We start from the raw sequence: 14808 nt of genomic DNA, 5'->3' as shown, positions 1-14808 counted from the left end.
AATAAAATAAAATAATAAAGCTGATTTAATTTGTGTGTTTGCATGTGTGAGTCAAGTAAATCAATGCAGATTAAAATTGCAGTTTCATTTGGTTCTGAGCATTTGATTGAAGGACAGAATTTCTAGATGCAGAAGCCGGGTTGAGCGTGTTGGGTTTGGTGGCCATGGGATCTCATTGTTGCTTTTGGTGGATGATGTGGTCCTCATTAAACTGTGCTTCAGCTGGTACTGGGGAGTTGTGGTAGACTGAAAAGCAGCTGGGAAGAGGCCAGGGAAGAGGAGATGGGAATGGGAGATCAATGGAGGCCATTTATGCAGTGAGGCAGACGCTAAACTGGTCTGTTGTGGTGAAGATGAGCTAGACTAGAAATCAAAGCTCTTAAGTTATCAGTCAATCATAAATCCAATTCTCACCAATGATTGTTGGAACACAATCGCAAATACAAGCGTCTGAAAGGAGTTTCCTCCTCAGGGTGGTGGAGATCAGCTTTAGAGATGTGTCCTGCTGGCTAGAGGGGCTGGGGTCCACCCAGGAAGTACTGGAGGGATTTGTATCTCTACGCCGGCCTGAGAACAACTTGAGTTTACCCTGGAGGAGGTGGGGGATGGAGGTGGGGACACGACAGTTCAGGCTTCCTGGTTGGCACTGATGCCCCTGCGACCCAGACCCAAAAAGGTGATTTCTTTTTCAATACTTATTCGGGAGCATAGGCGGAGATCCCAGGGGGGATGGGGGGTACGCGTCCCCCCCTCACACAAAGTTGTCCCCCCCACAAAAGTTATTGTAAACACATAAATGCTATCAGTAAACCTGTATTTCCTTCTAAAACCACAACGTAAAAGTTAGTCTGCAAATACAAAACAATGTGTTTTTAATTGTTGAGAAATTATGGTCCACCCCCCCCCAATTCCTGAAGTTGGTACGGTCGGTCCACACACGCTGTTTCCAACGGGCGGGGCTGCCGGCTCTGCCTCGCTCACAGCTTCACAGCAGCCCGCAGGCTCACAGGAGGTGGGAATCAAAAAGCCAGCGGTTTCCAGCAGTAAGTCATTTATCACACGCTTGTTCTACAAACTTAAATATGTATGTCAAATGTGGGAGAGAAATTATGACACGTCTCTAAATAACAACCCATAGAACCACTGATTTGATCTCATTTCAGAGAAAAATAGAACAGATGCACCTAATAAATAAAATTACTAACAAACTCAGGAATCTAAATAGAAAAAATGCTGGAAGTGCTGCAGGGGTGTGAGAAATCTTATCTGGTGCTCTCACTGGTGCTCTTCAGCCAAGGGATCCACATAAATGTTGGCAAAAGGAGATCTGAGGCACTCAGGAGGTACAAAAATAAAAAGCCTTTATTAGTACATGGCTTAAATTGTTAAAAACATCAATGCCAACGCGTTTCAGCCCACAGGGCCTTCGTCAGGGCTCAAAATGTTTGTATACTCACTCACCCCCATGTTAAAAAGGCCAATCAATGACACCTGCCAAAGCTGGGCAGGTAGACAGCATTCTGATTGGATGACCAGTACAACACAAAACTTTTTACATCTAAACAATCCTATTGTAAGGATGAATACTTACAAATATGAAATTTCACTTCTAGAATTTGAGAAAAAATTATAAATATGGTACACAAATTGTAAGAAAACATGAGATTATAAATAAGGAGCTAAATCTAATTCTCCATTAAGACCTGGGAAATTAGTAGCTTTTAGTGTGTAGATCCAAAATGATTCTCTTTGCAAGAGTTTTTTAAGCCTATCTCCTCCTCTAATTGAATTTTTTATATGTTCAATCCCTGTGATTTTAAGAGAGTTACAGCTTCCATGATTTGTGTCTTTATAATGCACTGCCATAGGATATAGAGGATTACCAGATCTGATTGCTTGTTTGTGCTCTGCAAGTCTTGCTTTTAACTTGCGTTTAGTTCTTCCAATATAGAAGCAACCACACGGGCATTCTAGTCTGTAGACCACAAATGAAGTATTGCAATTGATAAATGTATTAATGTAAAAAGTACGTCCTGTGAAAACATCAGCAAAACAGTTAGTGTTAGTCATGTTGTCACAGTGAACACAATTTCCACATTTACAGTTGCCTTTTCGAGTTGATAACCAGGTTTTTTGTTGCTGTGGAGGAAGGTGACTTTGAACAAGTTGATCATTTAATGTTGGGGCTCGTCTGAAGCTGATAGTAGGAGTATCTGGGAGAGCTTCCCTAAGAACACTGTCACTTTACAGTATGTCCCAGTTTTTTGTAATTATTTTTTTGATCTTGTGGGCTTGATCACTGAATTGGGTCACAAAATAAACACCATCTGATCTTTGTTGGTTCTTCTCTTTAGGTACCAATAGCTGTTCTCTTGGCAGGCTTTTAGTCTTATTATATGCTTTGAGTATAGTTCTTTGCTGGTATCCTCTTGTTGTAAAGCTCTGGCCCATAACTGTAGCATTTCTTTCAAATTCTTCTTCTGTGTCACAAATACGTCTAAGTCTTTGAAACTGACCAGTGGGAATGTTGTTTATTAACCATGATGGATGGAAACTGTCTGCTCTGAGGATTGTATTACGGTCAGTAGGTTTTCTAAAAATAGAAGTGTGTAAATCTCCATTATCAGATGTTGAGATTTTTATATCTAGGAAATTAATTTCTGATGAGGAGAAGTCTAGGCTGAGTTTCAAACTTTTGTTAGTTTTGTTAAGATATGAATGGAATTGTAGTAGTTCTGATTCTGAACCATCTGATAAGATGATGTGGTGGGGAAGATACATTGACGACATTATTCTGCTGTGGTCTGGTTCAGAATCAGAACTACTACAATTCCATTCATATCTTAACAAAACTAACAAAAGTTTGAAACTCAGCCTAGACTTCTCCTCATCAGAAATTAATTTCCTAGATATAAAAATCTCAAAATCTGATAATGGAGATTTACACACTTCTATTTTTAGAAAACCTACTGACCGTAATACAATCCTCAGAGCAGACAGTTTCCATCCATCATGGTTAATAAACAACATTCCCACTGGTCAGTTTCAAAGACTTAGACGTATTTGTGACACAGAAGAAGAATTTGAAAGAAATGCTACAGTTATGGGCCAGAGCTTTACAACAAGAGGATACCAGCAAAGAACTATACTCAAAGCATATAATAAGACTAAAAGCCTGCCAAGAGAACAGCTATTGGTACCTAAAGAGAAGAACCAACAAAGATCAGATGGTGTTTATTTTGTGACCCAATTCAGTGATCAAGCCCACAAGATCAAAAAAAAAAAAAAAAAAAATTACAAAAAACTGGGACATACTGTAAAGTGACAGTGTTCTTAGGGAAGCTCTCCCAGATACTCCTACTATCAGCTTCAGACGAGCCCCAACATTAAATGATCAACTTGTTCAAAGTCACCTTCCTCCACAGCAACAAAAAACCTGGTTATCAACTCGAAAAGGCAACTATAAATGTGGAAATTGTGTTCACTGTGACAACATGACTAACACTAACTGTTTTGCTGATGTTTTCACAGGACGTACTTTTTACATTAATACATTTATCAATTGCAATACTTCATTTGTGGTCTACAGACTAGAATGCCCGTGTGGTTGCTTCTATATTGGAAGAACTAAACGCAAGTTAAAAGCAAGACTTGCAGAGCACAAACAAGCAATCAGATCTGGTAATCCTCTATACCCTATGGCAGTGCATTATAAAGACACAAATCATGGAAGCTGTAACTCTCTTAAAATCACAGGGATTGAACATATAAAAAATTCAATTAGAGGAGGAGATAGGCTTAAAAAACCCTGCAAAGAGAATCATTTTGGATCTACACACTAAAAGCTACTAATTTCCCAGGTCTTAATGGAGAATTAGATTTAGCTCCTTATTTATAATCTCATGTTTTCTTACAATTTGTGTACCATATTTATAATTTTTTCTCAAATTCTAGAAGTGAAATTTCATATTTGTAAGTATTCATCCTTACAATAGGATTGTTTAGATGTAAAAAGTTTTTGTGTTGTACTGGTCATCCAATCAGAATGCTGTCTACCTGCCCAGCTTTGGCAGGTGTCATTGATTGGCCTTTTTAACATGGGGGTGAGTGAGTATACAAACATTTTGAGCCCTGACGAAGGCCCTGTGGGCTGAAACGCGTTGGCATTGATGTTTTTAACAATTTAAGCCATGTACTAATAAAGGCTTTTTATTTTTGTACCTCCTGAGTGCCTCAGATCTCCTTTTGCCAAACTCAGGAATCTGTTTCTTTGCTTCATTGTTCTGGTGCTGAGAATATTACTAATGCGGACCGAAGGAGATACACAGATAAATGCACCTCTTATTTATAATTTGGAGACTATATTTACTGCAGCTGGCAGAGGCAGAGATTGTTTCTATTGATACACGGAATTTACAGAATCATTTTAAATGTTAATAGGGGAAGACTGCAGGAGGGAGCGGTAAAATGCAGGGGGTCCCCAGCAAAAACAAGAAACTTTCCGAGTCTGATGAAACCCGCTGGATTTCCATCAGGCAGTCACGGGGCAGCTCCAACGACCCAGTGACTGTGCTGGGTCAATGTTATCAAGCTCAGTCCGGCTCGGCCGTGAACGAGCCAAGGCGACGTCGTGCTCTGCTTAAGAAGTGTTACTTTCCCGCTCCAGAAGAAGTGTCCAACGTGTTTTTACACTTTCTCTGAGATATGTCACGTCACTAATTTGTTAGCGCCGCGCGCTAACACGTCAATAGTGCAGCGTAGCCTGCTGGAGGTGTTAAGGGTTCAGATGAAACACCCGACCTTCTCAGGCAGCTCACGCATCGATCTTAAGTTGTCGCTGTTGCGCTCACGCCGTAATACAGTATTAGATGCGGTTAAAGTCAGACATGAAAAAATAAATAAATTTTACATGAATAAGTGGGGGCCTGGTGGGGGGAGGAAAACCTGGCAAGATCGTCAACACTCGTTTATCTTAACGCTACTGAAACATGTAAACCAAAAAGCATTATATCCACTGCTACCTTTCTAATTTTAAACTCGGTAACTTATGCTGTAACTTCACCTTGCCCTGCCTGCTCCTCCTTGCTGCCTGCCGGCTGTGATCACAAGCGACAACATATTAGTTCCCACTGCTTCTTTGGGAAACAGCGCATAAAAAATAAAATAAATAAAACTTGGGATCTTGTAGGCGTGGCGGTGGGATTTCAGCCGTGGTGGGCCGCCACGGCTACGTCTATGTAAGGGAAACCCTGACTGTTGTATGTAGAGAGCATTTTTTTTACTGTCCCCCCAAAAATTACTCTCTGAAGTTTTACTGTTCCCCCCCCCCCCCCCCCCCCCCCCCAAATTGAAATGGGATTTACGCCCTTGTTCAGGAGCACCTGATCTGGACATCATACTGAATATCGAGTTTGAAAAACCATTTGGTTAGAATATTGGTTAATTATAGAACTAGTCATAGTGGCAGCTCCGAAGTGCAGCAATTGGGATGAATTTTAAAACTGCTAATATCAGAACACAACCGTTCCACAAAGTCTGTAAGAGTCCGTTCCATAAACCTGGAAGAGAGCCGATAAATTGGATAGGTTGAAAGTTCAAACCTAATTACGTTCATCCTCTAATTGACTGGTTGAACAATTACTGAGGTCTCCGTGGGTAATGTAACAGTGAGGGAGCCGAGCCAAGCACTGCAATGTTCATAATTACAGCAGACAACAGATCCGACAAACAAGGGAGCACACACACACACACACACACACACATACACACACACACGCACACACACACACACACACACACACACACATACATACACAAGCATGCACACAAAAACACACACACACAGGAACATACACACACATACACAATCATGCACAAACAAACACACACAAACACACACACACACATATGCACACACATACACTCACACACACATGCACACACACACAGACACACACACACATGCACGCACGCACACACGCACACAGACATGCACGCACATACACACACACACACACACACACACGCACACACACAAACACACACCCACATAATACACGCACACACACATACACATGAACATGCATGAACGCACGCACACGCACAAACACATACTTGCACACGGACACATATACACACTGAGTGTCCTTGATATTTAAGTAGACAGTTTATCCAATTGGGAACTTTTTAGTATTTTTGGCAGATTCCGTTACAGTAAACAGAATCTCAACAAATCAAACGTGTTTTTGTTTTTCCAAAAGCTTCAAGTTTACAGATGAATTGGCTGAGTCATGTTTCTACAGCAAACATTAATAACTTCCATGTAAATCTGCCTCATGATGTGTAATTAATGAGATTTGAGACCACTAAAGGAAATGTGTGTGTGTGTGTGTGTGTGTGTGTGTGTGTGTGTGTGTGTGTGTGTGTGTGTGTGTGTGTGTGTGTGTGTGTGTGTGTGTGTGTGTGTGTGTGTGTGTGTGTGTGTGTGTGTGTGTGTGTGTGTGTGTGTGTGTGTGTGTGTGTGTGTGTGTTAAGGCTGTAATGGCAGGAAATTGCAATAATGTGAGCAGTTTTAGCAAAAAGCAGCTTAGAGTATCCAAAACGTGGCAATTATTTACACACATACACACACTCTGGCAAGACACACAGCCTTAGCATAGCATAGCATAGCATAGTTTATTTATATAGCACATTTAAAATGCAGCATGGGAGCTGCCCAAAGTGCTGCACAGGCTAAAACAAAACACACCCATTACAAGGAGCTAAAACTAAGGATAAAAATCTCAATTAAAAGCAGAGAAAACATGAATAATAAGAACACATTAAAACAATGACACAATAAAACACTAAAACGAGTCACTGTCTAAAAGCCAAAGTGTAAAAGTGGGTCTTTAAACGAGATTTAAAAACCGCAAGCGATGGAGCCTGCCGAACTCCAATGGGCAATGAGTTCCATAGCTTTGGGGCAGCATGGACAAATGCTCGTTCACCCCGCGATTTGAGCCTCATCCGCGGCGTGTGCAGCAGCAATAGGTCAGCCGACCTCAACGAGCGGGTGGGCACATATGGAGTGAGAAGGGCAGAGAGGTAGGAAGGTGCCAGGTCACTGAGTGCTTTAAAAACAAAAGTCAGTAACTTAAACTGCACTCTGAAAATGACAGGGAGCCAGTGAAGATGTGCCAGGACAGATGTAATGTGGCTACGTCGGTGTGTACCCGTCAAGAACCTGGCAGCAGCGTTCTGAACAACCTGCAGCCTTGATTAATATCTATTGTAGGAATGGTGTGTGTCACAGGTGTGTCAGGATCATACTGGGTCTAAACTGGGTCACACACACACACACACACACACACACACACACACACAATCTGTGCAAAAGTCTCATCAACTCCTCTGCCTCTGACTTCTTGAACAGATCAGTGAGATTTGATGGTGCAGTTTGTTATTTTTGGTGAGATGTGCACAAGCCTCCAGCCGGGCCACTGATGAAACAGAATGAAACATCAGCGACTGACAGAAAACAAACAAAAAGAAAGTTTTACGGCTCTGACTGTGATAAAGACATGCTCCCAGGGAATACTCTGCATGAGGAGAGGAGCTTAAAAGAAGCATTAAAGAAATGGAAAATGATGACGCAAAAAGTCAGGAAGAAAGAAAACGTGGATTTAATCAACACATTCCATAACCCGGAGAGCTTCGGGCAATAAAGGAACTTTTATTCAGTGGGATGATTTGACCTAAAGCTGCTCCCATCAGAGAAATATGGAAAACTTGATGGGAATGTTGCAGCTGAGGGCAGCTGGAGGAAGCTCAGAAAACAAGAATAGCCAAACAATGCTTTGGTACATTTGCTCTCCCAGGAAAACCTATTTCCTCCATCCAGGAAGAACTTTTTGAATACTTAGCAGAGATGAAAGATGTTCCAACCATGCTTCCTCATACTGGGATGAAAGAGAAACTCTTCAAGTGTAAATTGATTGTAGGAGGAACACATTCTGCTAATGGAGTCTGCTGCGCTAATCCAGCCTGAGATGAAAAATGTATTCATCTGCATCGGCGAGATGATTGACGTGCTGCACAGGTACCATATGGGCCCTGGTGGTGACTGGAATAACACAGCAAGGGCTTTGATCAAAGCCGCTTCCTATTTTCATCACCATGCTTCGGAGGACATCTGCATAGCAGCTTTGCCCAGGGGAACGCTGACACAGCAGGCCAGGCTTCCTCAGCATCAGCAAAATGAAACTTGTGTGTGTGTGTGTGTGTGTGTGTGTGTGTGTGTGTGTGTTTCCTTTCTGCAGCTGTGACTTGGGCTAAAAACCTGGAGAGGGCTCTTCCTGATGAGGAGGGAGATAAGAGGGCACAGCCTCATAAGGCTGCAGAGGGGGAGTCTAAGAATATTCAGCAGGTGCAGCTGAGTGTGTTTGTGTGTGTGTGTGGGGGGGGGGGGGGGGGGGGATGTTGGCATGCGTGAAGTTTAGCTGCAAACAGTTCAGCCAAAAGTTGGTCCGAAGCATAAAAATAACTTCCTTTCAAAGAGTCTGTTTGATTCACTCTGCTGTGACAGCAGAACTCCTGCAGCTAACGTGTCACGGTTTTAATCAAATACAGACCCAAGGCTGAAATACAGTAAAGAACCTGTAATATCTGCACCTAACATATATTTACTGACTGCCGCTGATGTTGGTGCACACACCCACCTCCAGAGATACTGATGGATGTTCACTAGAAGAGTGGAGACTCTGAAGGTGAAACTACATCCTGTCAGTTTCCTGATAATCTATCAATAGCCTTGTTAGCACTAGCAGGAGCAGCTTATAGCTAACGCTAACTAATTTTAAAGCTTATTTTCAAACATTTGCATCCTTCAGAGTTACATATTGTGTGATAAATGATCAAATGGAACTAATGCATCATGATCATTTAGATTCTGGTTGGAAAATGTCACACGGCCCAAAAACAAATCTGTGCCTTGAGTCCAAACATCGGCTAGCGTGAGAACTCACCTGTTGACTGAACCCAGGTCCTGCAGCTTCATGTGGAAAACAGGTTAGAGGCTGTGCATTTGTTGGGTTTAAAAACCTTTCTGCAGAGTTCACAAAGCTGTTTGTCAAGTTTGAAGCTGATAAGATGAAAATAACTCTGATGCAGTCACTGTGTGGCGTACAGCTCATTAGCAGGCTGTGTGTTCACCAGGATCTACATGTCAGATTGTTTTCATCCAAGCTGATGAGCTTGAAACCAAAAAGAGACATGCAATTCCTCAAACGTCTCAGGGTGATGTCCGAGCTGCAGAGCGTCAGCCTCAACTCCTTTTAATTTACATTTTATACATTTTTTGTGTTTGCTTCTATATTTTAAAGTGAATATTGGCTGTTTGGATGTGTTACTGTGGTGTTTTATAGCCCTTTTGATGGACTGAAGCAAAATAGTTTTTAGACATATTCAGTGCAAACTGACGAGACATAGGAAATGTATGTTATTAATGTTTTTTATGTTTTAAGCTTCCGTTCTACTATATGCGAGGAGTCCATCTGCAGAAATGCTAACAGCCAATTTTGATCTAAATCACCAAACTTTACTTTGACTGATAATGAAAAGTAAATTAATAAATAACGGTATTTTTTGCATTTATAAAAGCAGAGTTATCTGGGTAATTTTTTACTTGGTAAATTTGCATCTTCTTGTTAGTGGGATGCTGTTATCACAAAAAGAAACAGGAAATACTCAATGAATATATTAAATGTTCACCTGCCAATAGTTAAGATGTCAACTACTGTAAATAGTGAAGACTTTATGCAGAAATCACTGTTAATATGAACGGAAACTGATTTTTTTCCCAACCTGAAGTGAAATGAGTAACAAACGACATAACATTATCCAGTTTCTTTATTTTTTTAAATATCAACATCCAAAGTGGTGCCAATTTAGGCTCTCAGATTCTGCTTATAGTTCCCATTTAGCTCTGCGTGTCATTTCTTTCCTTTCATCTCACTCTGAAATATTAAAACACACACACACACACAAGATGTAGCTCGAGACAGCACAACACAAACACCTCCAACTGTATGAGTAAGAAAAAAATCTTTCATGTTTCTTTCAGAAAAAGGAAAACAAGCCTCGGGGCATTCTCTTTTCAAGTTCTCAACCAACGAATCTCCCAAAGAAACATTTTAGCACAAAAATCTCTTTTGAACTGGAACATTCACTTGTGGTCAAAATCAATAAAAAGAGAAAAATAAGAAGCAATTAGTGCAGCAAATGAAATCTCCAATGTGTTTCCGAGGAACGAGATCATGTAAATGTTCTGGGTATGCTAATGTGGCTATAACCCTGCAGGAGAGCAGGCCCGTGCTGGTACACTCAGCCGAGTGTGACATGTATTCAGCCCTGAACAGATAACGCTTCTGTGAGAATCTGCCTGGGCGCTGCAGCATGACCGACCCCAAATGTGGCACTTAGCTAGCTGCCTCTGGATCTGAGTAAATCCACCAAAATGATCAGCAGCAACATGGTTGCTTCTTAAATCACAGTTTGAAACATTGAATCCATATATAATAGGTTAAAGGTGTAATATAACTAAAAGAATTACACACGCAGACAACGAGGACAGAACCAACTGATGTGAAGAAGCGCAGGTCAGTGAAATATGCATGATGGGAGAAAAAGCTCCCTGCTGTAAGCCTCCCTCGCTTTGAGTGTAAAACATTGATGGTGGCAGCAGCTCAACCACTAGATGGAGTCTAATTTTGGACTTCACCCACTGGACCACAGGTCCAAGAAAAGAACGAGCTGAACAGTTTCACTTTAGGAAAGGCCTTTTCCAGGTTCAGCCCACACGACCGTGTGTGTGTGTGTGTGTGTGTGTGTGTGTGTGTGTGTGTGTGTGTGTGTGTGTGTGTGTGTGTGTGTGTGTGTGTGTGTGTGTGTGCGTGTGCGTGTGCGTGTGCGTGTGCGTGTGCGTGTGCGTGTGCGTGTGCGTGTGCGTGTGTGTGTGTGTGTGTGTGTGTGTGTGTGTGTGTGTGTGTGTTCAAACCACTCTGGAGAACTACGAAGCCATAAAGATGTTTGGATTCTTTAAAAAACTTGAAATGATAAGTGTTTGAGTGTGTGTGTGCGTGTAGGGGAGAGCTCTGAGGGCTATCCAGTCCCTGAACAACCCAAACAAGAGCAGTCTCCATTTCCTCAGCACAGTCTAGTATGGCTTGAGCGCTCTCCCAAGGTTGCTCCTTGTCTCCAATCCTGTTTGTGGTGTTTATGGCCAGGATCTCAAGGCCTAGCTGTAGAGAGAAGGGTGTCCAGCTTGGGAACTTCCAAGGATCTCTGCTTTTTTCAATTCTGTTGGCGTTACACAGCCACGATCATCAGAGGGGATAGAGCGACCAAGTGTAAAGCAACTAAGGCTACGGTTCTGGATGCTTCTTTCTTGAAGTTCAAGAATTTTGATGTCTTGTTTGTGACTGACAGGTAGGATGGAGCGAGAAATGGACCAAGAGCTGATCTGACCCTTACTTTTGGTTGTGAGTTGACCAAAAGAAGAGATCCGGTGATCTGATGATGACTCCTCCAGGTCGTCTTCCTCTGAGATCTTTCCAGGTATTTTCTACCTGAACTAGTCGCTGGGGAAGATGAAAGACCTTCTGGAGGAATTATGTGTTCTCTCTGGCCTGGACACGTCTCCCCTCAGGAGGAGCTGGAGGGAATTGTTGGGATTCGCTAGAGACTCAACGATGGATGGATAGAACTGTTAAATAATTATGAATTATACTTTACTTATCTACTTGGGGAAATTCTTCTACACATTTGATCCATCCCTGAGGAGCAATGGGCTGCTATCTAAAAAGCACCCATGGGGCCGCTTTCAGGGTTCTGGCCCAAGAATACTTCGACGTGGGGTCTGCCAGGGGCTTGGATCGAACCGCTCACCTCCCAATCAGCGGTCAACTGCTCCACACATTCAGCCACGGCCTTCATAAGAGCCTTTTTTTATCCATAAAACTGTTCCTTTTTCTAGTTAATAAAAATTAAACCTGCTTCAGAAGTGATCTGCCATCGTCTACTTTACCCTTATTAACCTTCAACTTCCATAAAAGGGAAAACACAATCTACATCTATCCATATGCTGACATCTCCTTCATTCGTTACTGCAATACACCCGGTGGATCAAAACAGGAGCATCGAGATGCAAAAGGAATAACTGACGAGCAGCGTCTCGTCTGCAGTTCTGTTCTCCCAATCTGCCAGAAAACACACGTCGTCTAAAGCCACGCCGACAATATGCACGCCACGAAGAAAATTATTGTTCTTAATCTCCTTGTTATAGTTTATCAGCTCACTTTGATAGCACTCTCAACACATCCACACACACTCGCAGTGCTGGGAAAAACAAACACTCCTCTGATCTCCCGTCCTCTGGGGCTTTGTGGGCTCTCCTTTAAACCCGAGTCTATCTAGACGAGAGTCGACCTGGAAACGGAACAAAGGCCCAGATCCTCACTCTTTATTTTTATTTAGCAAAGTCTGCCGCTACAATACACACTGAACGCGATCACACACACACACATTTTCACAGACACACAAAAGGGCTCAGTTTTCTTGCTTTGACACAGATTTGTTCTCGTTTTACCAAAGCCACCGCTGATCTGGAGCCACACAGAGCATTAAGCGATCAGCACCACTCCAAACACGTATTATTAGGCTGTGAAGTCTTTGGTCACTTTGGTCAGTTAATGTTCACCCTACCCAATGAATTCAGACTCTAATTACGCTTAAGCACAGGCCGCATGCAGGATTCAAATCACCTGCTCAACTGTTATGGTTAGAGGTTATTTAAAGAAGCCATATCACGGAAAATCCACTTTGGAGCATTTTACCATGTGATAGTATCTCCTAAAAAAAATAATAATGATAATAAATAAAAAACCAAACACATTTTTGGCTCCATTCATGCATCTTCCTGTTATAGCTGCAAATTTTGAGTTTTACTTTGAAAATCTCGTAAAGCGTCAATGGAAACTATTCTCGTCATCAGGCCCTGCTCTTCTCCTGGAAGCTAGTCTCTGGTCTGGAACCTGTCTCCTCTGGCCAGGTCAGGATGTGTGGCTTAGGCGACTGATGTCATGTTGCAGATTTGGTAGTCCAGAGGTTAGAGTGCTGGGCTGGCATGCAGTTTACATCCCGGTCTGAGCAGTAACTTTTTTTCTTCTTGTTTAGCTACACTTGCCATAATGATGTTTTCAATCATTTATTGGTAAAAATGTTTAAAATACAAGTACTAATCTGTTTGTTTACTTTGTTTGTTTAGCCAGTGTGGGTCCATGTGAGGTGAGCAGAGCAAATCAACTAAAATGCTGCTTCCAAACGACCAAATGCAAAGATCTTTAGAGATACGCAAACGATTTTGCAGAAAACAATCAATAAAACTAAAATAGAAAAACATGAAATCTGCGTCAGCTAGATGAATAAATTACTGCAGACATCACCAGGATTCAAACCCATGTTAGCACATGACAAACCTGTGATAGTAAGCAGATTCCTTAACTACTGGGCAACCATGGGCAGAGTTTCACTGAAACAGTCCGTTTTATTCCCGGGAATAAATCCAGGCTGACAAACATAACTCATATTTAAGACTAATGACATCTCAATAGTGCCAACAGTAATATTTTATCATATACTGTGCCTGCCTTTGCTCTCAAAGGTTTAAAACAGCGTGATGTGAACTCTTTAGATTAAAATAGGCAACGAATGACTAAAAAGGGCCTGTGGTTAGGATTAACAGGGAGAAGGATGATGAAGCGACCTGAGTCTGGTTAAATTAACAACTTCATTATAAATACAACATGTGCAACACATAAACATTACAGCATAAAGCATGCATGAACCATTTTCTCCAACATAATAATAAAATAATAATGAAAATCTCCTCTTATTGCTATTAAAGGATAAGACTGCAGTGGCCGATCATTTTTAAAGCTCAAAAGCTGTTTATGGGACTGCTGCTTGTATAAAAGTGACAGGATGATCACATGTGGCCCTGAGCAAATGGCCTGTGTTAAAGAGGTGTAATTGTGTCCTTACTGCTGCCTCTAAATCCATCCGTGCCTTCCTTTTGCTGCTTCGCCCCGTCATGCAGCCTCTGGTTGCCTAGCAGCAGCTGTTCTCGAGTTGTTTCTTTTGTTGTTACTTTATGACTGACGGGGAACAAAGTCAGCTCTTTATTCTATCGTTCTGGCAATAGACCGCTCTATCAGCGCTTGTTGCAGTGCGGATTTAATGATGAAACCTGATGCCTCACGTTCAGGAGACACGATGCTGATTTTCACTTTGTTTGAGCAGCTGTTGTCATTATCTCTTGGCTCTTTATGAGTCGCTTTTCTGAACTGTGAAAAGTGTGTGTGTGTGTGTGTGCGTGCGTGCGTGCGTGCGTGCGTGCGTGTGTGTGTTCACATCTCGACTTACCTGATGCCATCTGCATGTACCCAGCCAGGGTGCAGATCCTCCTCTCACATCCTCCACCAGGCAGGAAGATGGTGATGATGGCTAACAGGGAGCTGACGGCCAGCAGAGCACAGCCTCCTGAGCAGAGCACCGCACTGGTCTGAGAAACACACATAACAGTTCCAGTTCACCAGAAGTTTACCTTATTGTGTAAGATTTACAATCTCCTGAGAAAATCTGTTGTTTTTAGTTATGTAGCATCAGGTTAATAGCTCTCTTAAGCTGGAGCATAGACCTCCAAGACCAAACACAAGAGAAATGTCCCCGCCCATTACACTTTCGCTTACTCACACACCAAGAACAAGAGGA

At 42.1% G+C, this 14808-nt stretch overlaps 1 protein-coding gene across 1 annotated transcript in view; it reads right to left on the bottom strand.

The window, feature by feature from the left end:
* The window catches only part of LOC107386662 (LHFPL tetraspan subfamily member 7 protein), a 150470-nt gene that overhangs the window by 97879 nt on the left and 37783 nt on the right, over positions 1–14808 (bottom strand). Inside the window, exon 2 of the mRNA XM_070555764.1 lies at positions 14461–14599. Within this exon, the coding sequence (XP_070411865.1) occupies positions 14461–14599 (139 nt within the window). The remainder of the gene's footprint in view (positions 1–14460; positions 14600–14808) is intronic.

The sequence above is a fragment of the Nothobranchius furzeri genome, chromosome 10, assembly GCF_043380555.1.
Source record: "Nothobranchius furzeri strain GRZ-AD chromosome 10, NfurGRZ-RIMD1, whole genome shotgun sequence".
Classification (NCBI taxonomy): domain Eukaryota; kingdom Metazoa; phylum Chordata; class Actinopteri; order Cyprinodontiformes; family Nothobranchiidae; genus Nothobranchius; species Nothobranchius furzeri.
Note: the sequence above shows the minus strand (reverse complement) of the source record. Positions and strands in the feature narration are given on the sequence as shown.